Source organism: Schistocerca americana, chromosome 7 (assembly GCF_021461395.2).
Source record: "Schistocerca americana isolate TAMUIC-IGC-003095 chromosome 7, iqSchAmer2.1, whole genome shotgun sequence".
NCBI classification, from domain to species: Eukaryota; Metazoa; Arthropoda; class Insecta; order Orthoptera; family Acrididae; genus Schistocerca; species Schistocerca americana.
In genome coordinates, this window is record NC_060125.1 from 310,512,549 (window position 1) to 310,539,797 (window position 27,249).

General features: G+C 39.8%; 1 protein-coding gene across 3 annotated transcripts in view; it reads right to left on the reverse strand.

Moving 5' to 3' along the window:
• The window catches only part of LOC124622090 (mast/stem cell growth factor receptor kita-like), a 299,069-nt gene that overhangs the window by 76,948 nt on the left and 194,872 nt on the right, over window positions 1-27,249 (reverse strand). For all 3 annotated transcript variants that reach the window (XM_047147668.1, XM_047147669.1, XM_047147667.1), the window contains exons 12-14: window positions 16,957-17,107; window positions 3,179-3,403; window positions 2,912-3,080 (exon numbers count right to left, since the gene is read on the reverse strand). In XM_047147668.1, coding sequence (XP_047003624.1) covers window positions 2,912-3,080; window positions 3,179-3,403; window positions 16,957-17,107 — 545 coding nt within the window. The remainder of the gene's footprint in view (window positions 1-2,911; window positions 3,081-3,178; window positions 3,404-16,956; window positions 17,108-27,249) is intronic.

Below are 27,249 nucleotides of genomic sequence, written 5' to 3' on the forward strand. Positions count from 1 at the left end.
TTTTTCAAGAATATGTTGTGTGTAAAGACAAAGACAAATTAAAGCTTAAGTTTGCCATCATGAATGAAAATTTGATTAAAGTGTCACAGGACAGTATTGCGGCCCATCTCTGAGTAGCCATATCAAAATTTTAAAGACACAGTTACAAAGCAATTGTCAATACCTAAGGAACTAAGTACATAACCTGTATGAAGTGGCCATCAGAACTAGAAGCCCAATGGAATTGGTATGACACCTACATAAATTGCCAGGTCAGAACCCGTTTTCAGAAGATGCATCACATATGATATGGCTCAACTGTATAAGTATTATTTTGGTAGCACATGATAATTTACCATTATCAACATTAGTAGAGAAGGTGGGTGCATTTTTCCATTTTTTCCCTAAGGCATTCACTATAACTCAATACTTTACATAGTAAGGTGCCAACAAACAGTGTCATCAGCTAGCAAGAGCTTGTTAACACTGTCAACAAAATGGTTATCTGTCACATTTCCACACCTATTTGTGATATAGTTACCTCCACAACAAGATTAGGCATGTACATCTGGATATAGTAGGGCTACTATCCTACTCCTATGGGTACAAATACTTGTAAACAATAATTAGTGACTAAGGAATTCATCTGCACATGGATCACAAGATCTGATGTTCTGGCCACAGTGACCACAGATCATGGTCACAATTTGACTGTTCACTTTTTACCAAGCTCATAGAACTATGTGGATTCTCCCCCTCAAAACTGCCAGCTACCATCCTGTGGGCAATGAAGTGATAGAATGACTGCATAGAATATTCAAAGCAGTGCTCATGTGCCACAAAAGTACCTGGACTGACATATTGCCTGTCATGTTAATGGATTTAAGGATGACTATAGAAACTGATATGGATCTTGCCCTGAGCCACTTAGTCTATGAACAACAAATTTATTTTCCTGTGGACACCATAAACAGCCAAGAAACAATTACACCCTCAGCCCACACACTGCAAGAGTTCACACAAACGCTGTAGCACACAATGCAGTGACTCATTCCACCAGCAACATTCTGTCATGGCAAAAAGCAAATAATTTTCACAAGAACCTACAGAGCTGTTTGCACAGTTGGTTACATTTTGATACAGTTAAGCCATCACTGTTGTCCCCATGTGCTGAGCCATATTGGATATTATACTGCAACTTGCACACCTTCATACCCATAGTGCTCAGAGCCATTTGAACCATTTGCACACCTTCATAATACTTCAAGACAGTAAAGTTATAATGATCTCCACAGAGAGAGTGAAGCAAGCGTGCTTCACAGACAAAGAACCTTCAGAAAAGCCACACGTAGTTTCCTCAATTCAAACCTTACCAGGCGAGCAACTCTCAAGGACAACATCCCCAGAGTTTCTCCAAATCAAGATGCCAACGACCCAGTTACGTCAGCAACTTCTGTGGGATGAGACTTACTAATACTTGAAGCTGTACCTCCACCAGGTTTTATTAGTCAGGCAGATCAGAAAATCAAACATACTAACCTGCATGTACCAGGAAGACCACTCTTTCCATCAGCATGGACATATTTTTGATGAGCATACTCAGAGACACCTCTGTCAGTGACACCTCCTCCAGCAACTGCATCATCGGACCCAGCAGCCACCTGTGACAACGAAGTTCCAACTAAGATGCTGGAAGCTTCTGGAGGTTTGTTTACTTGACCAGGGCAGAAGATATGCCCAAAATTCCCTTACATTCCCACAGACCCTGGATTCCACAAGCAGACTTTTAAGTAGATGAACAAATGGCCCCGGTGTTGCCCTGCATTCCCAGAGTGTAATAGCACAGCTGGTAAGGCCATTTCAACATAGAAGCGGTTCAGCTATGTTTTCTCCCTCGCAACATTGCACAGTTGATCATTCATCATTCAAAAGAAGGAGCCTACTGTGGCAACCTATCATTGGTCAAACATTGACAATGCGAGAAGTCAACAAGAGTGATAGAGAGTATTTGTCTGATCTAAAAACAGTAGTATGGTTAACAACTCTGTGAAAACAACATAAATTTTGAGCATCTCTCTTATGTCTTGTCAGTTCAATAAAGTCTTTTGAGCTGTTAATGTTTATCCATGTTTTGTGTGAGCAACTACAAGTTCACTGAAAACAGAACTCTATTGTTACAATATAGGTAACTGTAGTTAGGTGGTAAATATCAATATTATCATGTAGGTGTTTAGCTGAAAGTAGGAGATATAATAGCAGCTATTAAAAGTAACTGAAAAAGTACCCACTTTCCTGATTCTTTTACTGTGTTGCATGATGTCTGTAGAACTGTAAATACTTTATAATAATTTAAAAATAGTTAATTATTAATGCAGTTTCCAACAGCTGATTCTGTTCGTTAATATTGGGCTTGGCTCACTCCCCATCCCTTGTTCATGATGAAATTTGTGAAACAAGACAACTGAATGAACAAATAGAACTTTTTATGTTCTGTGCTGAGGAAAATGATGGGTTACAGAAGCATTATCATCCAAAGACCTTGCAACAGTGGTAACCGGAGTTCCCATCAGATCACTGAAGTTCAGCACAGTTGGGCTTGACTAGCACTTTGATAGATGACTGTCCTTGTCTGCTGAGCAGTGCGGGTAAGTGGGGTGCAGTAAGTCCACGTGAGGGAAGTAGAGGAGCTGCTTGACTGAGAAGTAGTAGTTCCAGTCTTGTAAACTGACAATGGCAGTGTGCTGACCAGATCCCCACCTACATCCACATTCAGTGACACCTATGGGCTGATGATGACATGAAATTAATTCAGTACCATTGGGCCTTCAAGGCGTGTTCAGACAAAATTTTAGTTTTTTACACGAGTATCACCATGTTAAAATCTCTATTTATGGCAGCATTACATTTGCTGTTCTAAAAGTATGCTACCTACCTACTTGATCCTTGACTGTTTTCTGGCCGTGATAATATTTCTATGCAGATACTTGGGTCTATGCTATCTGTTCCTGGGTCTATTTGATCTATAAAGTTCTTTCGATTGCGAATCAGGTAACTGTGCAAATTACCAAACCTGCAATATTCTACAATTACCAGAAGCTCTCCTGCAAGGATAAAGCAAAATTCATGAAAGAAGAACATTGCTCTTTTACAATAAATATCAACGAATTTAAACATTTACACAGAAGGTATAGCAACTTACTTTTGGAAAGATTATCAGTACAAGCACCCAATAAATTCACAATATTCAGATGTTTCCCAAGATGGCACATAATTTTAAGCTCTGAAGCAAGAGCTTTTATGTATGTGATATCAACATTCTGTTTTACCATCTTCACTGCTACTGTCGTGATTTTGTCAGGTTCAAGAATACCATATGCGTCAGCCTTTACTACAACACCAAAAGCTCCAGAACCTAGTTGCTTCCCTGCAGAAAGGATGAATGAAAGTAAAGTCAAAAAATGTTACTTACTATATCATCAACCAGAAATGTATGCCTTCACTACTGTTAAAAAGATTTCTACCAGAGAATTACATTATTTGAAACCTTTTTTCCTCCTAAAGTAACCCAGGTTAAACTTAACAATATTGTGAAGAAGCTAGTTGCTACTCACCATACAGCGGAGATGCTGAGTTGCAGATAGGCGCAACAAAAAGAATGGCAGAAGTGAGTTTCGGCCAACTGGGCCTTCGTCAGAAATAGACAAAATTTACACACACACACTCAAACAAATGCCAATGGTTACATGTGTGTGAAGTGTGTGTGTCTGTGTGTGTGTGTGTGTGTGTGTGTGTGTGTGTGTGTGTGTTGTCTGTTTCTGAAGGAGGTCTAGTTGACTGAAAGCTCCCTTCTGACAGTCTTTTTGTTGTGCCTATCTGCAACTCAGCATCTCTGTTTTATGGTGAATAGCAGCTGTCCTTTTCATACCAGTGTTACATTCCATCCTGACCTTTCCATTATGTGATTTTGTCAAATTAAACCTAAATCTACAAAAAAGCATGGATTACTCAGAGAGTAAAGCTATCTTCTAGATCAAAAACCAAACTTTATGTGTTGGTTAGAAACAGCTCTGATGATGCTATAGCTCATTACAAGCCATACTGCAAAATATTAGAGATAATAATACAAACATTGAGGCAAAGACATTACAAAATAAAGATAATTACATCATGTAACAAAATGAATACAAGTCATGATACAGTGAGAAAGAAACTGACAGATCCATATGTAAGGAGGAGCACAGTTCTAAGAATAAATGACATGCAGGAACCTCTGAAAGAAGCATTAGTATCCATCATAACAAATGCAAGACCAATTGTCATCTGGGCAACCAAGTTATATCAGCAGTAGCAGCTCTTGTTTGGGGGCCAGGGACCACCAAATTCATTTCTCTGGTGCTACAGATTAATCTACCTGCAATCTTTGCCAAGATGGGACATACAGAGAGGCCACAGAAATACAAATTCACAAAAACAGCATAAACAGAAGAGAAGAAGGGACTGAAATTAGACAAGTTGTGAACATTAGTACTAAATAAAACAAACAGTGCCAGCCAATTCTTCCATAATACAAGCTCTGTAACACACAATGGTGTGATTTCGTGATCTCAGGCAGTGGCCTGATGATGTCACAGCCCAACTATTGCATGGATATGTGGAAACAGTTCATTATGCTGAGCTAGTGTAAGTTTGAAAATAGTGTGTCTTATAGCCTTTTATGATGCCCAAACATTAGGAGATGAAATGTTACAACAATGACTGAAAACCATTTCCACATTGCAACTGTGGTTGAACTCGTGCACTCACCACCAAGTTCAATGAGCAACTCCTAACAGTAGCATCAATCAGCATACTTCATGAAACTTCCTGGCAGATTAAAGCTGTGTGCCCGACCGAGACTCGAACTCGGGACCTTTGCCTTTCGCGGGCAAGTGCTCTACCATCTGAGCTACCGAAGCACGACTCACGCCCAGTCCTCACAGCTTTACTTCTGCCAGTATCTGCTGTGAGGACCGGGCGTGAATCATGCTATGGTAGCTCAGATGGTAGAGCACTTGCCCGCGAAAGGCAAGGGTCCCGAGTTCGAGTCTTGGTAGGGCACACAGTTTTAATCTGCCAGGAAGTTTCATATCAGCGCACACTCCGAGGTAGAGTGAAAATCTCATTCTGGAAACATATTTCATGATAAATAAACAAGGCACAGATTTCAGACATGGTTTAACACAAAGTGAATGCATCAAAATCAAATATTAATTTTATGGTCACACACAATATAGGTATTACAAAACTCATGAGACTGTATGCGCAACACATGTTTGCATCAGACATTAGTTGCATCTGTAGAACAAATAAAGATATTAAAAATTTCACTATTCATTCACTGCATCCCATAAATAGTAGGCTACAGGGATGTGAACTAAGTCAAGGTATAATAAATTAAAGAAACTGTTAGAAACACCATTAATGATTAACTATTGCCAAATTCCAAGAAGTTATTTCTGTAATACCATCAAAATTTGACACAGTGAAATCAGTAAGAATGTTGCTGCATTGAAGTAAGCTGCTACTTCCTTGTTTATGTTAAGCAACTTTCCTCCTATTGCTAGCTGAATTACTAAATAACCAAAGTGCTGTATCTACATCTACAGCTATACTCGCACACCACTGTGAAGTTTATGACAGAGAGTATGTCTCATTCTACCCATTATTAGGATATTTTTCCTGTTCTTTTCACATATGGAGCATAGGAAGAATAATTATTTAAATGCATCTGTGCATGTTGAAATTAATGTAATCTTGTTCTCACAATCCCTAGATGGCAGCAGGTCAGAGGTTGAAGTGTATGCCAAGAGTCGTCATTTAAAGCCAATTCTTGAAACTTTCGAAGTGGGCTTTCTTCAAATATTTTACATCTATCTTTAAGAGTCTGCCAGTTCATTTTTTTCACTTGCTGTGTCTTCGCCACAAAAAAAATCGTCCATCCAGTCACAAATTTCACTTGATACCCTATACAACTGTATTTTTGATAATAAGAATAGATGTGGCACACAGACTTAAATGCTTTTTGGAAATCAAGAAATACTGCATTTACTTGATTGCCTCGGTCCAAATCTTGCAGTATGTCATGTGAGAAAATGCAGGTTGGGTTTCACACAACTGATGTTTTTGGAATCTCCGAGGTTGGCATTGAGGAGGTATTCTGTTTGAGATATGTCATTATGTTTGCACTCAGAATATGTTCTAATATTCTACATCAAATCACTATCAAGGATACTGGGTGGTAGTTTTGTGAATCACTTCCATTACCTTTCTTGTAAATGGGTGTGACCCCATACTTTTTTTGAACTAATGGATGCAGTTTTTTATTTGAGAGGTTTACAATAGATTATAGTTAACAGATGGACTAACTCAGTCAAAAATGTAGTATAGAATCTGACAGGAATTCCACTGGATCCTTGAGCTTGTTTCATGTTAATGATTTCAGTTGTTTCTCAACACCATAGACACTAACACTTATTTCACTCACCTGTTCAGTGGTACAAGGATTAAATTGGGTCAACTCTCCTGGATTTCCCTTTGTAAAGGAATATTTGAAAGTGGAGTAAATCATTTCCCCTTCTACTTTGCTGTCCTCTGTTTCAGTTCCTACTTCATCCATATGAGTGAGTGGATGCTAACTTTCGTGCTTATGCTACTAACAGTTCTTAAATATGATTAGAATTTCTTTGCAGTTTGTGAGACATCTTTAGACAAAATTCTGCTGTGGTAGTTGTTGAAGATTTCATGCATTACTCTCTAGAGGGCCAAACACTTTTTATTAGCATCTCTCTATCTATAGCCCTATGCTTTGTTTTTCACCTATTTTTCAGTAGTCTCTGTTTCTTTAGAAGTTTTTGTATGGTGACTTTATACCTTGGGGGTATCTCTCATTATGAACTGTTCTACTGGCTACATATCTATCCAATGCTTAATCAACTATTCCTTTAAACCTGATTCCTAGTCCTACTACAAAATTCAAGTTCCTCATTGATGTAGGACACTACTGCTCTTTTATCTAGTTTGTTGAACCTATATAGCTTTCTCCTCCCCCCATGAACCATGGACCTTGCCGTTGGTGAGGAGGCTTGCGTGCCTCAACGATACAGATAGCCGTACCGTAGGTACAACCACAACAGAGGGGTATCTCTTGAGAGGCCAGACAAATGTGTGGTTCCTGAAGAGGGGCAGCAGCCTTTTCAGTAGTTGCAGGGGCATCAGTCTTGATGATTGACTGATCTGGCCTTGTAACACTAACCAAAACGGCCTTGCTGTTGTGGTACTGGGAACGGCTGAAAGCAAGGGGAAACTACAGCCGTAATTTTTCCCGAGGGCATGCAGCTTTACTATAAGGTTAAATGATGATGGCGTCCTCTTGGGTAAAATATTCTGGAGGTAAAATAGTCCCCCATTCGGATCTCCGGGCGGGGACTACTCAAGAGGACGTCGTTATCAGGAGAAAGAAAACTGGCATTCTACGGATCGGAGCGCGGAATGTCAGATCCCTTAATCAGGCAGGTAAGTTAGAAACTTTAAAATGGGAAATGGATAGGTTAAAGTTAGATATAGTGGGAATTAGTGAAGTTCGGTGGCAGGAGGAACAAGACTTCTGGTCAGGTGTATACAGGGTTATAAATACAAAATCAAATAGGGGTAATGCAGGAGTAGGTTTAATAACGAATAAAAAAATAGGAGTGCGGGTAAGCTACTACAAACAGCATAGTGAATGTATTATAGTGGCCAAGATAGACAGGAAGCCCATGCCTACTACAGTAGTACAAGTTTATATGCCAACTTGCTCTGCAGATGACGAAGAAATTGAAGAAATGCATGATGAGATAAAAAAATTATTCAGGTAGTGAAGGGAGACAAAAATTTAATAGTCATGGGTGACTGGAATTCGACAGTAGGAAAAGGGAGAGAAGGAAACATAGTAGGTGAATATGGATTGGGGCTAAGAAATGAAAGAGGAAGCCGTGTGGTAGAATTTTGCACAGAGCATAACTTAATCATAGCTAACACTTGGTTCAAGAATCATAAAAGAAGGTTGTATACATGGAAGAATCCTGGAGATACTAAAACGTATCAGATAGATTGGTAAGACAGAGATTTAGGAACCAGGTTTTAAATTGTAGGACATATCCAGGGGCAGATGTGGACTCTGACCACACTCTATTGGTTATGAACTGTAGATTAAAACTGAAGAAATTGCAAAAAGGTGGGAATTTAAGGAGATGGGAACTGGATAAACTGATTAAACCAGAGGGTGTACAGAGTTTCAGGGACAGCATAAGGGAACAATTGACAGGAATGGGGGAAAGAAATACAGTAGAAGAAGAATGGGTAGCTCTGATGGATGAAGTAGTGAAGGCAGCAGAGGATCAAGTAGGTAAAAAGACGAGAGCTAGTAGAAATCCTTGGGTAACAGTAGAAATATTGAATTTAATTGATGAAAGGAGAAAATATAAAAATGCAGTAAATGAAGCAGGCAAAAAGGAATACAAACGTCTCAAAAATGAGATCGACAGGAAGTGCAAAATGGCTAAGCAGGCATGGCTAGAGGACAAATGTAAGGATGTAGAGGCTTATCTCACTAGGGGTAAGATAGATACTGCCTACAGGAAAATTAAAGAGACCTTTGGAGAAAAGAGAGCCACTTGTATGAATATCAAGAGCTCAGATTAAAACCCAGTTCTAAGCAAGGAGGGGAAAGCAGAAAGGCGGAAGGAGTATATAGAGGGTCTATATAAGGGCGATGTACTTGAGGACAATATTATGGAAATGGAAGAGGATGTAGATGAAGATGAAATGAGAGATACGATACTGCGTGAAGAGTTTGACAGAGCACTGAAAGACCTGAGTCGAAACAGGGCCCCGGGAGTAGACAACATTCCATTAGAACTATTGACGGCCTTGGGAGAGCCAGTCCTGACAAAACTGTACCATCTGGTGAGCAAGATGTACGAGACAGGCGAAATACCCTCAGACTTCGAGAAGAATATAATAATTCCAAGCCCAAAGAAAGCAGGTGTTGACAGATGTGAAAATTACCAAACTATCAGTTTAATAAGCCACAGCTGCAAAATACTAATGCGAATTATTTACAGAGGAATGGAAAAACTGGTAGAAACCGACCTCGGGGAAGATCAGTTTGGATTCCACGGAAATTTTGGAACACGTGAGGCAATACTGACCTTACGACTTATCTTAGAAGAAAGATTAAGGAAAGGCAAACCTACATTTCTAACATTTGTAGACTTAGAGAAAGCTTTTGACAATGTTGACTGGAATACTCTCTTTCAAATTCTAAAGGTGGCAGGGGTAAAACACAGGGAGTGATAGGCTATTTACAATTTGTACAGAAACCAGATGGCAGGTACAAGAGTCGAAGGGCGTGAAAGGGAAGCAGTGGTTGGGAAGGGAGTGAGACAGGGTTGTAGCCTCTCCCCGATGTTATTCAATCTGTATATTGAGCAAGCAGTAATGGAAACAAAAGAAAAATTCGGAGTAGGTAATAAAATCCAGGGAGAAGAAATAAAAACTTTGAGGTTCGCTGATGACATTGTAATTCTGTCAGAGACAGCAAAGGACTTGGAAGAGCAGTTGAACGGAATGGATAGTGTCTTGGAAGGAGGATATAAGATGAACATCAACAAAAGTAAAACCAAGATAATGGAATGTAGTCGAATTAGGTCGGGTGATGCCGAGGGAATTAGATTATGGAATGAGACACTTAAAGTAGTAAAGCAGTTTTGCTATTTGGAGAGCAAAATAACTGATGATGGCTGAAGTAGAGAGGATATAAAATGTAGACTGACAATGGCAAGTAAAGCGTTTCTGAAGAAGAAAAATTTGTTAACATCGAGTGTAAATTTAAGTGACAGGAAGTCGTTTCTGAAAGTATTTGTATGGAATGTATCCATGTATGGAAGTGAAACATGGACAATAAATAGTTTGGACAAGAAGAGTATAGAAGCTTTCGAAATGTGGTGCTACAGAAGAATGTTGAAGATTAGGTGGGAGATCACGTAACTAATGAGGAGGTATTGAATAGGATTGGGGAGAAGAGAAGTTTGTGGCACAACTTGACTAGAAGAAGGGATTGGTTGGTAGGACATGTTCTGAGGCATCAAGGGATCACAAATTTAGCATTGGAGGGCAGCGTGGAGGGTAAAAATCGTAGAGGGAGACCAAGAGATGAATACACTAAGCAGATTCAGAAGGATGTAGGTTGCAGTAGGTACTGGGAGGTGAAGTAGCTTGCACAGGATAGATTAGCATGGAGAGCTGCATCAAACCAGTCTCAGGACTGAAGACCACAACAACAACAACATATATCTTTCTACTTGTTTTAGTTGCCTTTTGTATTTTGGTAATCACTATTGCCTCAGTTTCATGGTCACCGATACCAGTTGTGATTTGGATGATTTAGTTAAGCTGTTCACTTCAAATATTTCTGGACCTATTAACTGTTTGCAAACATTGCAATGTAATTCAACATTGAAATGTATTTAGACAAAAATAAACAAAATAAATAAATTCTATTTCCACCTCAATGAATTGTAAGAAAGTCTTCGCTAAATTATATACAGCCTTGTGTCATAGCTAAATTAATTTCAGAGATACCAACATCAACTTATGTTTTTGAAATGGAGCTACAATAATTTCTGCTGTCAATACTGTAAATATAAAAATGACTATTTATTTATTTACTGCATGGCACAGCACAGCATGAACTAATGAAATATAAATAGTCTACAAATAAGCATTAAATGTGGATATAAAATATGCAGGTCATATAAAAGGAAAAACTAACAACAGATATAAAATTAAATTAAATTTCATGTGACCTGGGCCTCCTGGCAGGTAGACGTGATCAGCTGATGCAAGGCTTTTGAGGTGACGTCACTACTTCTGCGACTTGTGTGTTGATAAGGATGAAATGATGATGACAAAGATGACAAACACCCAGTCCCTGAGCAGAGAAAACCACCAACACAGCCAGGAATAGAACCCAGGCCCCTTGGCATGTCAAGCTGGCACACTATCCACTCAGCTATGGTAGCAGACATAAAATTAAATAAGATATATAAAACAACAAAATATATGGAAACACAACTACATCCAAATATCTGTACCGCTGATGAATTCTACTACTTTTTCAGCTGCATGCAGGAATTCGGAGCAGTCACCAGTTAAAGCTGCTAATGGGCAATCTTCAGCTATATGTTTAATGGTTTGCTGGCAGCTCCACAATCACTCTTGGGAGAAGTTATTTTCTCCCTTCTGTACATTGAGTCAGTGCATCCGCCACAGTTTGTTCAAATTCTGTTCAAGGTAGACCAGATTTTGTGATGCTTGTCACATTGCATATTAAGAAAGGTAGGTGATGCATGTTTGGTACACTTCTCTTTCCGTACAAAATTGTTGCCTCTTTAGAAGTGAACCTCTACAATGCAGTCTGGTTCTGCCACTGTCAGGTTTGTCTCAGTGGGTTTGTAGAAGCGGGTTGTTCTCAATTTTTTTGAGTTCTCTACTGAATGATTTCTCTCCTTGTGGATGGGAAGGAGTCTTATTGCTTGATATTGGCAGCCAATAGTTTGGGATTGTCTTTATTGTGCCTGTTATAAAGCACATGGTTTGATTTAGTTGGACATCAAGGCAAATAGTGTGATAATCGTTGAGCAAACTGGTTTGCAACTTTCTACCAGACAAACTAGACCTAAAGTTGAAGTTTGTAGCATGGTACAAGAAGACCCTTCTGAAGTGCTAGCAAGTTTATGCAGGATGTTGTTGAGAGGTCTGAAACTGAAAGCTGTGTTTGACAAATGATTCTTGAAGCACCATGCTCTAACTGGGATGACACCTAGACATCTTGGGTGTTCACTGTGGTACAGTAGTTAGTACTCAAAGTAAACACTGAGTTCTCAGTTGGCTAATTTGTTCTTGAGGTAGAATGTAGATACTTCTGTTTATCTGGCACCGTATTGAAAACTCCAAAGGCTAAAGTGTTTCCTGTTAACTTTTACATCCTTCACCAAGATGTCCTCAGTGGCCTGTAAATGATTACAACATACTGTCAGGGCCAAATCATTGGTATATTCAAACTTCCAAGAGGTGGTTTTTGGTATATCAGCTATACAAAGGCTGAATAACAGGAGATCCAGAGCACATGCCTGCAAAAGAGCATTGTTCACCTTCATTTAAGTACGCAGTGATGACTTGGAAACATCTGTCAGAAAGTGTGGCACTGACAAGGTTGTTGATATCTTTGCAGCAGAACGCATTCACTAATTTTAATATCATGACTTGTCTCCAAAGTGTGTCATATGCTGCTTTAAGGCTGATAAACATGGGTGAGGGTTTCAATTGTTTCTAGTAGCCTGTTTGTATCACATCATTAATGAGAGAATGTGATCTGAGCAGCTTCAGTGAGGGCAAAATTCAGCTGTTCAGTTGGGATATGTTTAAGTATCTCAAGACTGATCCTGTGGTAGAGTAATCTTTCAAAAAGTTTGTCAATCATGCTAAGCGGTGCAAATGGTCTACAGCTTTAGGATGAATCATTCATTTTTCCTCATTTTAAGACGTCTATGATCTTAGCTCTCTTGAGTTGATGGCCAACATTATCTGTTAGCATGAGATCGGTGGAAAATATGGGAAGCCATTTTCTTGTATATGAGGAAGTCAGTATGGATGCCACTGAAAACCAACCGATTACTCTTTTGCAGCAGGAATTATATAGTATTATAAATATGACTTTGTAGGATTTCACCAATCAAAATATTACACTGTAATAACAAATCTATTGCTCTTTTGCAACAGGAATTATATTGTGTTACAAGTATGACGGTCTTGGGAGAGCCAGTCCTGACAAAACTGTACCATCTGGTGAGCAAGATGTATGAAACAGGCAAAATACCCTCAGACTTCAAGAAGAATATAATAATTCCAATCCCAAAGAAAGCAGGTGTTGACAGATGTGAAAATTACCGAACTATCAGTTTAATAAGTCACAGCTGCAAAATACTAACACGAATTCTTTACAGACGAATGAAAAAACTAGTAGAAGCCGACCTCGGGGAAGATCAGATTGGATTCCATAGAAACACTGGAACATGTGAGGCGATACTCACCTTACGACTAATCTTAGACGAAAGATTAAGGAAAGGCAAACCTACGTTTCTAGCATTTGTAGACTTAGAGAAAGCTTTTGACAATGTTGACTGGAATACTCTCTTTCAAATTCTAAAGGTGGCAGGGGTAAAATACAGGGAGCGAAAGGCTATTTACAATTTGTACAGAAACCAGATGGCAGTTATAAGAGTCGAGGGACATGAAAGGGAAGCAGTGGTTGGGAAGGGAGTAAGACAGGGTTGTAGCCTCTCCCCGATGTTGTTCAATCTGTATATTGAGCAAGCAGTAAAGGAAACAAAAGAAAAATTTGGAGTAGGTATTAAAATTCATGGAGAAGAAATAAAAACTTTGAGGTTCGCCGATGACATTGTAATTCTGTCAGAGACAGCAAAGGACTTGGAAGAGCAGTTGAATGGAATGGACAGTGTCTTGAAAGGAGGATATAAGATGAACATCAACAAAAGTAAAACAAGGATAATGGAATGTAATCTAATTAAGTCGGGTGATGCTGAGGGAATTAGATTAGGAAATGAGACACTTAAAGTAGTAAAGGAGTTTTGCTATTTGGGGAGCAAAATAACTGATGATGGTCGAAGTAGAGAGGATATCAAATGTAGACTGGCAATGGCAAGGAAAGCGTTTCTGAAGAAGAGAAATTTGTTAACATCGAGTATAGATTTAAGTGTCAGGAAGTCATTTCTGAAAGTATTTGTATGGAGTGTAGCCATGTATGGAAGTGAAACAAGGACGATAAATAGTTTGGACAAGAAGAGAATGGATCTTTCGAAATGTGGTGCTACAGAAGAATGCTGAAGATTAGATGGGTAGATCACATAACTAATGAGGAAGTATTGAATAGGATTGGGGAGAAGAGAAGTTTGTGGCACAACTTGACCAGAAGAAGGGATCGGTTGGTAGGACATGTTCTGAGGCATCAAGGGATCACCAATTTAGTATTGGAGGGCAGCGTGGAGGGTAAAAAGCGTAGAGGGAGACCAAGAGATGAATACACTAAGCAGATTCGGAAGGATGTAGGTTGCAGTAGGTACTGGGAGATGAAAAAGCTTGCACAGGATAGAGTAGCATGGAGAGCTGCATCAAACCAGTCTCAGGACTGAAGACCACAACAACAACAACAACAAGTATGACTTTGTAGGATTTCATCAATTGTAATATTTCACTGTAATAACAAACCTATTGTTCTATTGCAACATGAATTGTATTGTATTGTATGGATGACTTTGTCTATTGCTTTAATGACCTAACGACAATAAAATTATTCTATTCTATTCTATTCCACCGGGCTTTCCTTAATTTCATTTTATAAAGAGCTAGTCTGATTTCTTCCATGATGAAGGAAGCCAGCCAAGTAGATGGTACCTGTATTGCAGTTTGGATTAACAGTTTTGAACTTTTTTTAAATTAATTTGAGCCCCCAATCTCATGGAGATAGTGAAGTGGACACAAAATTATTAGCAACTTCATATGGTAATACAGAGTCACAGGAAACAAAAAAATATGAGAAATGATCATAATTTCATACCAGTCATAGTAATATGTTAGATCATGAGAACTGTTCACAATCCTAGCACACAAAAATGTATGAAAAGCCATATCGTTACAGTGACCACAAAAGATGCTTTTAAAATAAAGCCTGATTCAGCCTTTGCAGAACATTGCCTTAACAAAAACCACAGATAAAAATAGATGTAGAAGTCTCACACATAAAGGAAAAGGGGACAAAACACAGTCAGTAAGAAATTCAAAACCATATATGTATAGCCCACACCTACTATTAAACCAAGCAAACACAATTTCATTATTGACCTTTTTAAGACGAGATCACAATTGCCTTTCGCGGGCAAGTGCTCTACCATCTGAGCTACCGAAGCACGACTCACGCCCGGTCCTCACAGCTTTACTTCTGCCAGTATCTCCTCTCCTACCTTCCAAACTTTACAGAAGCTCTCCTGCGAACCTTGCAGAACTAGCACTCCTAAAAGAAAGGATACTGTGGAGACATGGCTTAGCCACAGCCTGGGGGATGTTTCCAGAATGAGATTTTCACTCTGCAGCAGAGTGTGCACTGATATGAAACTTCCTGGCAGATTAAAACTGTGTGCCCGACCGAGACTCGAACTCGGGACCTTTGCCTTTCACGGGCAAGTGCTCTACCATCTGAGCTACTGAAGCACGACTCATGCCCGGTCCTCACAGCTTTACTTCTGCCAGTATCCCCTCTCCTACCTTCCAAACTTTACAGAAGCTCTCCTGCGAACCTTGCAGAACTAGCACTCCTGAAAGAAAGGATACTGTGGAGACATGGCTTAGCCACAGCCTGGGGGGTGTTTCCACAATGAGATTTTCACTCTGCAGCGGAATGTGCGCTGATATGAAACTTCCTGGCAGATTAAAACTGTGTGCCCGACCGAGACTCGAACTCGGGACCTTTGCCTTTTACGGGCAAGTGTTCTACCATCTGAGCTACCGAAGCATGACTCACGCCCAGTCCTCACAGCTTTACTTCTGCCAGTATCTCGTCTCCTACCTTCCAAACTTTACAGAAGCTCTCCTGCGAGGAGATGGCAGAGCACTTGCTCGCGAAAGGCAAAGGTCCCGAGTTCGAGTCTCGGTCAGGCACACAGTTTTAATCTGCCAGGAAGTTTCATATCAGTGCACACTTTGCTGCAGAGTGAAAATCTCATTCTGGAAACATCCCCCAGCCTGTGGCTAAGCCATGTCTCCACAGTATCCTTTCTTTCAGGATTGCTAGTTCTGCAAGGTTCGCAGGAGAGCTTCTGTAAACTTTGGAAGGTAGGAGACGAGATACTGGCAGAAGTAAAGCTGTGAGGACCGAGCGTGAGTCATGGTTCAGAAGCTCAGATGGTAGAGCACTTGCCCGCGAAAGGCAAAGGTCTTGAGTTCGAGTCTCGGTCGGGCACACAGTTTTAATCTGCCAGGAAATTTCATATCAGCGCACACTTCGCTGCAGAGTGAAAATCTCATTCTGGAGATCACAATTCCTGGATAGAAGTAAAACTTCAAGTTCTAGGCTAATGCAAAATTCTATTCCTGGTTATTTTTGTCATGTTACTGTAACTGCAAAATTGTGTAATTCCATATGTAACTGGTCAAAAAAAATGGTCATTGAAGCAATTTTACATTGAGCCAAGGATCAATACATTAAGAAGTTGAGATGTTTACCTTTATCTTATCACCATGTTTATCTTTGCTTTATCATCTTTGGAGTCAGTTATGTACCTGAAAATGGACTTGTAATCTGAAACCTAAGTTGTGCTGTAACCATAATAAAATTTGTTAAATAAGGCAAAAATAGTGTTTGTTTGATTAATATCATCATAATCATAGTTTGCATGACTTGATACACAGGAAGAGAATGTGAAAAATACAATCTGATTAGTCAGCTGAAAGAGTGCCTTTGATAATGCTAAATACATTTGTGAATGGAACATGTAGAGAAAGTTATAGAGTGGGCAGAATATTGACCTGCAAAAATACATTGTTTGATCTTCATTACTATGTTTATAAATTCCGAGTTTATAAATTCTCTCACATACATGTTTAGGCATTTTAGCTATCATGCTACACCATTGGATACTCAAGAGCAACAAAAAAAATAAAAATTAAAAAAAAAATGAAGTCAATGGAAAATATTTTTTTCCATCTGCTGGCCATTACAACAGACAGCATCAAGAAATGTAAAAGAATATCAACCTATATAGATATCTTAATTTCTACTTTTCTTTATTAATTCTTTCCTGCTGCTTCTTTCGGGTACAAACTTACCAAATTTTAATTTTTCACGGGGGAACTCCCAAATTTTATTGTATGGCAGTAACTCTGCCTGTTCATCCAGAGGAAGATTTGGATTCATACTTTCTGGTGCTCCTTCCACAAAATTTTCAAGGCCAATTTCACTTAATTTTTTTCGTAGTTTCTGAAACACAAATAAAGTTTCTGGTATGATCTTTGAGGTGCTATATGCCTGCTTAAAAATGAAGAAAAATAAAAAACGACAACCACTACTGCAGAAAACCCGTAAAAGTTATTCAGCTGAGGCAAGAAACTGTCTATAATATAATGTAACTTTTTAATAAATGGAAAACAAACAAGTAATACAATATTTGTAACAAATGAAACATGTCACTAAGCAGCTATTAACATCAGAATCAACTGCACCATAAATGACAGACATGAATTAACAATATTATGAAAAGGAAAGTTGCTACTCACACATGACTGCAGTCTCTGGCACATGACTGCAGTCTCTGGCAGCTGAAGCCACAATGCGAGCAGCTGCAGCAGTGCAAGATGGGAGTGGCAACTGGATAAGGGTAAGGAGGAGACTGGGGTGGGGAGGAGGAGGGATAGTAGGGTAGGGGTGGGGGACAGTGAAGTGCTGCTGGGGAGTGTGCAGGGACAAGGTGGAGAGAGGATGGGGCAGCTAGGAAAAGGAGAGAAGTAAAAGGACTGGGAGCAATTGTGGAATGGGGGCTGTGTAGTGCTGGAATGGGAACATGGAAGGGGCTGGATGGGTGAGGACAATGACTAATGAAGGTTGAGGCCAGGAGGGTTATGGGAATGTAAGATACACTGCAGGGAGAGTTCTCACCTGTGAAATTCAGAAAAGCTGGTGTTGGTGGGAAGGATCTATATGGCACAGGCTATGAAGCAGCAAAGAGATGGGGACGGTAAGCTCCTTTTAGTGGCATGCAGGGACATGGTAAGACCTGGTTAGGGCAGCTAGCTGAAGTCAAGATGTCAAACAGGGGTATGGGGGGAGGGGCAGGTGGGGGCAGGGGGAAGTAAGGAGAGAAGTAAAGGAAGGGATAAGAGACTATGTTTGCATTAGTGGCACCTGAGTAGTGCTGGAGTGGGAGTAGGGTAAGGGCGGATGGGTAAAGGACAGGGACTAACAAAGGTCGAGTCCAGGATATACTGCAGAGAGAGATCCCACCAGCACAATTCATAAAAGCTTGTGTTGTTAAGAAGGACCCAGATGGCACAGGCTGTGAAGCAATCATTGAAATGGAGAACATTGTGTAGGGCGGGTGCTCACCAACTGGGTGGTCTAATTGTTTCCTGGCCACAGTCTGCCAGTGGCCATACTCATGCAGACAGGCAGTTTGTTGGTCATCATGTCCACATAAAACAGATCACAGTGGTTGCAGATTAGTTTGTGGGTCATGTGACAGCTTTCACAGACAGCTCTGCTTTTGATGTGATAAGTGTTTCTTGTGACTGTATTGGAGTAGGTGGTGAAAGGAGGATGTATGGGACAAGTCTTCCATTTACGTCTGTTACAGTGATAACAGCAATGATGGAAGGTGTTGGGAGTAGTACTGAAGTACGGATGGACTAGGATATTATGTAGGTTCAGTAGGCAGCAGAATACTAATGTGGGAGGGGTAGGAAGGATTGTAGGTAGGATATTCCTCATTTCAAGGCATGACAAAAGATAGTCAAAACACCGGTGCAGAATGTGATTAATTTGCTCCAGTCCTGAGTGATACTGAGTCATGAGGGTAATGCTCCTTTGTGGCCAGACCATGGGATCTGGGAGTTGGTTGGGTCAATGGAGAGATAAAGTGCAGGCGATTTTTGTGCACCTTATAATCCAGCTTGCCAACAAAGGCTCCACCACTGTGGTTTCAAACTACAGGGATAACTAGCAGAAGGATTCTGCCAAATTTATCCACCTACAAACCCTGCCACAGTGACCCCATTCCAGAAATCTAACAGAATTTCCAGTCTCTCCTCAACTCCTTAGGCCCATCCCAGAACCTCTCCTCCAAGTCTATCTCTCTCCCCACCCCTACCACACTCCACATACCTACCTCCTGCATGCCTCCTCATGTCCACAACACCAACCACTCAGGATGACTCATTGCGGATAATTACTGTGCTCCCAGTGAGAGAATCTCTGTTCTCATAGACCAATTTCCTGTAACCTACCCTCTTATATAATAGACACCAACCATTTCCTCCACTGACTCTCCATAGTTCTTGATCCCTTGCCACAACACCCTGCTTGTCACTGATGATGCCACCTCCTTTTATGCTAACATCCCTAATGCCTAAGGCCTTGCCACTATTTAACACTAATTTGCCCATTGCCCTATGATCCCAAATCTACAACCTCCTTCAGCGTCACCACAACCAACTATATCCTCACTCAAAATTACATTACCTTTGAAGGCATCATCTACAAACAAATCTGTGGTTCAGCAATGGGCACCTGCATGGGTCCATACTATTCCCACTTATTCATGGGCCATTTAGAGGAATTCTTTCTAACCACCCAGGATCCCAAGTCTCTTGCCTAGTTCAGATTCATTGCTGGACTGAGGGTGAAGCCACCCTGTCCACATTCCTCCAGAACTGAACACCTTCTCCTCTATCACTTCACCTGGTCCTCGTCTCATAGATGGCTACGTCTGTACCTCTGTCCATATCAAACCCACGAACCACCAGTCTCTCCTCAACTCCTTAGGCCCATCCCAGAACCCCTCCTCCAAGTCTATCTCCCCCCCCCCCCCCCCCCCACTCCATCTGTCCCAACTGCACCACCCATTTTGTACCAAGAAGTCCCTTCCATACAGTCTAGACACATGTGGCCATTGCATCTGTAGTGATAAGCAGTCCCTCTCAAAATATACCAAGGGTCTCATGGAGACCTTCATAGATTGAAATTACCTTCCAAACTTTGTACAGAAATAGATCTTCCTTGCCCTGTCTCTCCACTCGTGTACCACCTTTACCGAGTCCCACCAACAGCCACAAAGAACTATGCCCATCATGACCCAGTAGCAGCCAGGACTGGAGCAGCTGAATCACATTCTCCACCAGAGTTTCAACAACCTCTCGTTGTGCCCTGAAATGAAGAATCTCCTACCCACTATACCTCCCATCCCAGCCACTGTGGTATCCACTGCCCAAAGAACTTACAGAATATCCTCATCCATCCCTTCCCCACTCTGCTCCCAACCTCTTGCCTTATGGCTCATATCCCTTTAACAAATCTAAATGGAACACCTGTTCCATACATCATCCCACCAACCTATTCCAGTCCCATCACAAGCATCACATGTCCTATCAAAGGTAGTGCTATCTTTGAATGCTGATCTACATGCTGAGCTCTAATTACTATGCATCATTCTACATGGGCAGGACAACCAACATGGTGTTTGTCTGCATGAATGGCCATTGACAAGCTATGGTCAAGAGACAGCTGGACCACCCAGTTGCTGAGTATGTTGCTCTACACAATATTCTTCACTTCAATGACTGCTCACAGCTTGTGCCATCTGGATCCTTCCTACATCACCACCTTTTTCGAAATGCACAATTGGGAACTCTCCCTGCAACTTACCCAGCAATGAAAAATGCTGAGTAATGGCAATATTATGAAAAGGATAGATTGTTGCCCACTGTATAACAGAGGTGTTGAGTTGCAGACACACAACAAAAAGACTGCTAAACAAGTAAGCTTTTGCCAAAAGGCCTTCTTCTGAATTAGACAACATACACACACATGTATGTATGTTTCTAATTCGGCTTTTGGGCCAGAAGGTTACTTGTTTACTTTCAACATATCCTACATTCACATAACTCCCCTGGCCTAAACCTCTGTTAGTCCCTTTCCACCACCCACCTATCACCTTACCTGCTCCCACTCCAGACTACACAGCTGCCACTAATGCAACTGCATTCACTTTTTCCCTCCTCTACTTCTATCCTTCCACCCCCCCCCTCCCCCACCCTCTGTCCCAACTGCACCTAGCTGCCCTACCCTGTCCTCCACACCAGGTCCCTGCATGCCCTTACAAGCAACAATTTACAATCCTTGCCTCTACACTGCTATCCCTCCCCCTGCCTGCCCCAGCCTCCTCCTTACCCCTCAACATCCAGACTGCTTCTTTCATTACGCGCAGTTGCTCGCAGTCCAGTCCCAGGGGTTAGAGAATGTGTGTTAGTAGTCTACTTTAGAAGGAGGTCTTTTGGCCAAAAGCTCACATCTTTAGCACTCATTTGTTGTGCCTTTCTGCAACTCAACATCTCCTCTATATGTTGAGTAGCATTTTGTCCTCTAATAAAAATTTTATTTTTCTTGTCCCACTGTCTACCTTGTATCAGACACTACCTGCCAATTTCTTGCATTTGCTCTCTATAGCTGTCCCATAATTTAAGACTACACTATCAATAACTTATTTATATTGTTCCAGTCAGGGTGCGATTTGTGCTTTTACCAGTGGGGGGGGGGGGGGGATGTCTTAGGGGGTTAGTAGAATTATATATGTTACTAGCTTGGACCGTGGCGTTACGCATGGTTAAACAGCTATTTATAAATAGATGTTAATGCCAAAACTCAGTATTGACACGTATGCACTATCAGAAAAGCCATCCCTTGTTATATCTTTAAAAGTACATTATAGGTAAAGCTTATTTACAAAATCATCTACATATGGGTACAGATATACGAGGAGAATTCAAAAAGTAGAGGCACATTTGTGAAAAGTTGTACTTATTCCGAAGATAGAAAACTGAAACATATTAATAGCATTAATAGTAAGACTTAATAAAAACTTTCAGTGTTTGGTTCCACAAATTTAAATTATATGTAAAGTTTTACTCCAGTGCGTGGGAAATAAACATCCCAAGTTGGGATGCATAAACTAAAACCAGAGGAGGGATTGGTCTTATGCAGAGGGGGGGAAATCCCCCCCATCCCCCCCTGTAAATCGCACACTGGTTCCAGTACAGTTACAAAATTTTGACATTCAAATTCTTTAATTCTATAGTGGTGATTATTACATGACTACTATTTTTGTTTTGATGTACGAACTCAGCTCCAATTGATAAATTTGTTCTGACTTCCTGTTTGATATATAACCCTCTACAACCCCCACCCCCCACCCCCACCCCAAAAAAAAAGAGGTCACATTGAATTTCACAATATAGTCATCTAAAAGATGAACTGCTTGGTATCAAAAAAGATTTTGGTTCAGTACATTTTCTATAAACATGCATTTCAGAGTACTCTGTGTTTTACCATATCCTAAGGACTATAAGATGCTATGGGATATAATATGCACCTTTATTTTCAAGCAATTTTTAAAAAAATAATATTTTTTATAATTTTTATTATTAGAGTACAAAGCAAGACTAAAAAGAAATCTTAGTTTATAAAGCCAAACTGACCTTTACAATCCCTGAAAATTGTTATTTGAACTTTCTTCTTCTTCTTCTTCCTCTTCTTCTTCTTCCTCTTCATAGTCATCATTGTCCTCTTCATATATAAGGTGGTCTTCACTGCCATCATGAGTGTTATATGTGCGCACTTCTTGAATGAGTCAACAGTAATGCTTTCTCTCTCTCTAGAGCATGACTGTTTTTATCCACTGCCACACTTATATGATTCTAGCTCATTTTAAAGCTCCCTTCAGCATGATTTCATGTTGGGTTCCTCTCTCTCATACACACTTTAAATGGCTTATTTAATGAGACATCAAGTGGTTGCAGTTGTGAAGCAAATCCTCCCAGAATAACAGCAAGCTCTGTATTTCCCTGTCTCAAATTCTCATTCACAGAATTTTTCAAATTACTACTAAACTGACCTAGCACAAGAAAAGAACTCTTCTTCAATAAAGCACCTTTCCATCTCTTCCACACTCTGTTAATCCATAATTTCCTACCAGCCTCATCCATCTCATCCTTGTTTATATGTGAACCGCAACACTTGGTGGTTTCAAAAGGTTTTGGAATTGTTTTATGCTTGAAAATCATCACTGGATTAAGTTTAGTACAGTAAGCACAACATGAAAGGCCTACAGTGTAGTGCATTTCCTCATGTCCACTTATTTTTGTAGTTACACTTTTAGCACTTATCATGGCAATAGTTCGGCTACTCAGCACATCAAATGCCAGAGGAATGTCATCTATATTCGCTATTTGGTTTGTTTGTGCACTGGTTTTCTTTTGATGTTGAATAATAAATAATTGAAAGATAATATTTTCTCTTCATATTTTTGTCACATTTTCTGAGATACTTTGGATTTGGTTCAAATGCTAAGTCCACAATGCTTCATAAAACTGTAGCATCAATCATCTACACCTTATAAGCCTGTTAAGCTACACTGCAGTGCTAACTTACGAGTGTGTATTTGAATCATTTTTGTATTAATTCCAATGACATTCTGATGGTGTCCTTGAATTCATTTCAATACATTGTCTTCTAATTTTGACCATTTTGCATTCAGTACTCAGTTTGCACATTCAGTCTTCCTAATTTTTTTCAGTTCTTCTTTACTAGCCCATCAATCATGATTGGTATTTTCTGTTGGTTGAGGACCGAAATGCCACTCAGCTGCTCTGTTTCCAAGTTCTTCTGCATATGCTATTACTTTCAAATGTATAGACCACATCACGTGAATACCTTTTATTTATTTATTTATTTTCCTCTGTGAAACTAGCTACTAACAAAAATACCGTACTGTTACCAAAAGCACAAATCAGTTTCCATTCTAGTTGACTGGCACTGTAGACTGCAGTGATGCATCATAGGCCAGACAGTGTTCTGGGTGATGGTGGAGTGGGAGGGAGACTGTGTTAGCAAGCTTGTGAATCCCTGCCCTGCAACTATGTTAGTTGCATTGGAACACTGCTGCTGCCAGTTGAATCTGATGTTGTCAGGAAGGGATACATTTCCTGCGGCATTGAATATATGGCCATTTTTAAGACTTGCAGGAATTTTAAATCAAACACTGGACATTTTTAAATTAATTCTGAGTATAAGATGCACCTGAATTCTGGAAGCAATTTTTCAAAGAAAAAAGTGCATCCTACAGTCTGTAAAATACAGTATATAGCCCTTTATATTCATATTCAATATCACAACTTCATAGTGGAAACCACATGCCTTCTTTTTGGGATAAACAAAACAGGCAGCTTTGTTTGTGTACCTAACCCAAACTCACATCTGAAAACAATGGCTGTTTGGCACAGACTGAAGCACTAGACCACAGATGTGGCCTATCTATCTTAACGACAATTATCTACTTCACAATCACCTCCACATGCCCAACTTAATTCTACCAGCTACCAGCAGAATCTTTGTTTTGATTACTACCACACACCTCCACATTATTTGTTACCTTCTTATCTGTTGCAGATCTCATGGGGGGACTGGTATGCTTGAATGAAGTCTCTTTCACTAAACTTATGAGTAGTATGGGGAGTACTGTTGCCTCATGTAACTATCCTGAGAAGCAATGTGTAAGCAAATCTCTTTGTCCATTATAGATAAGCTAAATCCAAATCACACCAATCAAAATAAGGTTAAAGTATTCCCTTAATTATACAAGTCCATAATGCACTAGCATTTACAAACCAGCCATAAAATTCAATGTGTGACTTCCTTAAGTCAATTATAAGTAGTTATTGACACTGATAGAATTTCTTCCAAGACTCTCAGAATAACCTTCTGTCTTTAATTCATTCTTCATATTACACATGTTAGGTTTGCTGGTGTGGGCAATCTTAACTGTTTACCACAAGGCTTTTATCCAGGAGATCAGGTCACTTATAAACCTTCTTTATACAGAATGTTGACGCCCCCTGAACCATGGATCCTTGAACCAAGGATCTTGGAGAGATGGGGTTGCTTGTGTGCCTCTGTGATACTGATAGCCATACTGAACATACAACCACAACGTAGGGGTATAGTGCAGATGCCAGACCAATCTATGGTTCCTATAGAGGAGCAGCAGCATTTTTCATAGCTTCAGGGCAACCATCTGGATTACTGACTGTCATGGCCTTGTAACATTAGCCAACATGGCCTCACTATGCTGGTACTGAGAACAACTGAAAGAAACGGGAAACTACAGCTGTTATATTTTTTGCCCTCGAGAGCATGTAGCTCTACTGTATGGCTTTACCCTAGCAATACCACTACATTTTCCACGACGTGCATTAATGGGTATGGGGCGTACTGATTTGTGAGTAGGGTCCAGAATCTGAAAATATCTTTTAGCACACTCTTAGCAATATCAATGCATTTTTAAGCAATGTCAAAGCATTTTCAATAGCATGTACTACTAAGCTGGGGGTTACTTTATGAGCACCACAAAATATTTAAAAAATGCAAGTTTCAGTAATTATTGTTGACTTTTAATCACAACATACTTTTTAAAGAGATACTGATGTGCAAGTAAGGTCCTGAACATGATATGACATTCACTGTGAAAAGTGACATCTACTACTATGACAAACTGTTTGGTTAAGTTCAATTAAAAAATTTAAAACATTTATGGAATGTGGTAGAAGCATTAAATAAAAACAATAAATATTTTTTCAAAATTTTAAAATATATAGTGGCTGACTAGATTGTAATATTTTCAAAAGATAGGTATAACATAGAGATATAACATGGGAGATACTGAATTCAACTGACAAAATGAGAAAATATAGAAATGCAACAAATAAACAGGCACAAGAGAATACAGATGTAGACATTATGAGATTGACAGAAAATATAAAACGGCTAAGTAGGAATGGGTAGAGCGAAACTGGAAGGCTTTAAAAGCACGCAAAAATGGGAGAGAGATAAATGTTATCCACAGGAAAATTAATTAGACCTTTGGAGGAAAGAGAAGCAGCCGTATGAATATCAAGAACTCAGATGGCAAGCCAGTACTAAGCAAAGAAGGGAAAGCTGAAAGGTGAAAATAATACATGGAGCATTTATATAAGGGAACAGGCTTGAGGACAATATTATAGCAAGAGAAGAAGAAGTAGATGAAGATCCGATGGGAGACATGATACTGCGAGAAGAATCTGACAACACACTGAAAGACCTAAGAGGAAACAAGGATACTGGAATAGATAACATTCCCTCAGAATTATTGAGTTCTGTGGGAAAGCCACCCATGGGAAAGCCACCCATGGCAAAACTACTCCACCTTGTGTGCAAGACATATGAAACAGATGACATACCCTCAGTCTTCAAGAAGAAAGTTTAAATCCAATAGCAGGTCTCGAGTCATTGTTGCAAAATATTTGCAGAAGAATGGAAAAAACTGGTAGAAGCTGACCTCAGGAAAGATCAGTTTCAGTTCTGGAGAAATGTAGGGTTGTATGAGGCAATACTGCCCTTAACAGTTATCCCAGAAGATAGGCTGAAGAAAAGCAAACCTACAATTACAGGATTTGTAGGTATAGAGAAAACTTTAGACAATGTAGACTGGACTACACTATATGAAATTCTGAAGGTAACAGGGATAAAATACAGGGCATAAAAGGTTATTTAAAACTTGTACAGAAACCAGACTGCAGTAGTATGAGTTGAAGGACACGAAAAGGAAGCTGTAGCTGAGACAAAAGTGCGACAAATTTGTAGCCTATCCCTAGCGTTACTTAATCTGTAAATAGAGCAAGCGATAAAGGAAACAAAGAGAGATCTGGAAAGGGGATTATATCTCATGGAGACAAAATAAAAATTTTAAAATTTGCCAATAACACTGTAATTTTGTCAGAGACAGCAAAGGATTTGGATGAACAGCTTAAAATAATAGATCATGTGTTGAAAAGAGATTATCAGATGAAGACTAACAGAAGTAAAAAGGGGAAAATGCATGTAACTGAATTAAACTGTGTGATGGTGAGAGAATTGTGTGTTAGGAATCAAGAAACTAAAAGAAGTAGATGAGTTTTGCTATTTGAGCAGTAAATTACTGATGATAGCTAAGTAGTCAGGATATAAATGGCAGACTACCAATAGTAAGTAAAACATTTCTGAGAAAGAGGAATTTGTTAACATCTAATATCAGCTTAGGTGTTAAGAAGGGTTCTCTAGAAACATATCTGAAGTGCAGCCTTGTATGGAAGTAAAATGTGGACAATAAGCAGTTCAGAGAAGAAAAGAATAGAGGTTTTTGAAATGACATACTACATAATAATGCTAAAGATTAGATGGATAAGTACTGAACAAGACTGAGGAAAAAAGAAAATTATGGCACAGCTTGACTAAAAGAAGGTATCGGTTGATAGGACTCATCCAGAAGCATCAAGGAATTGTCA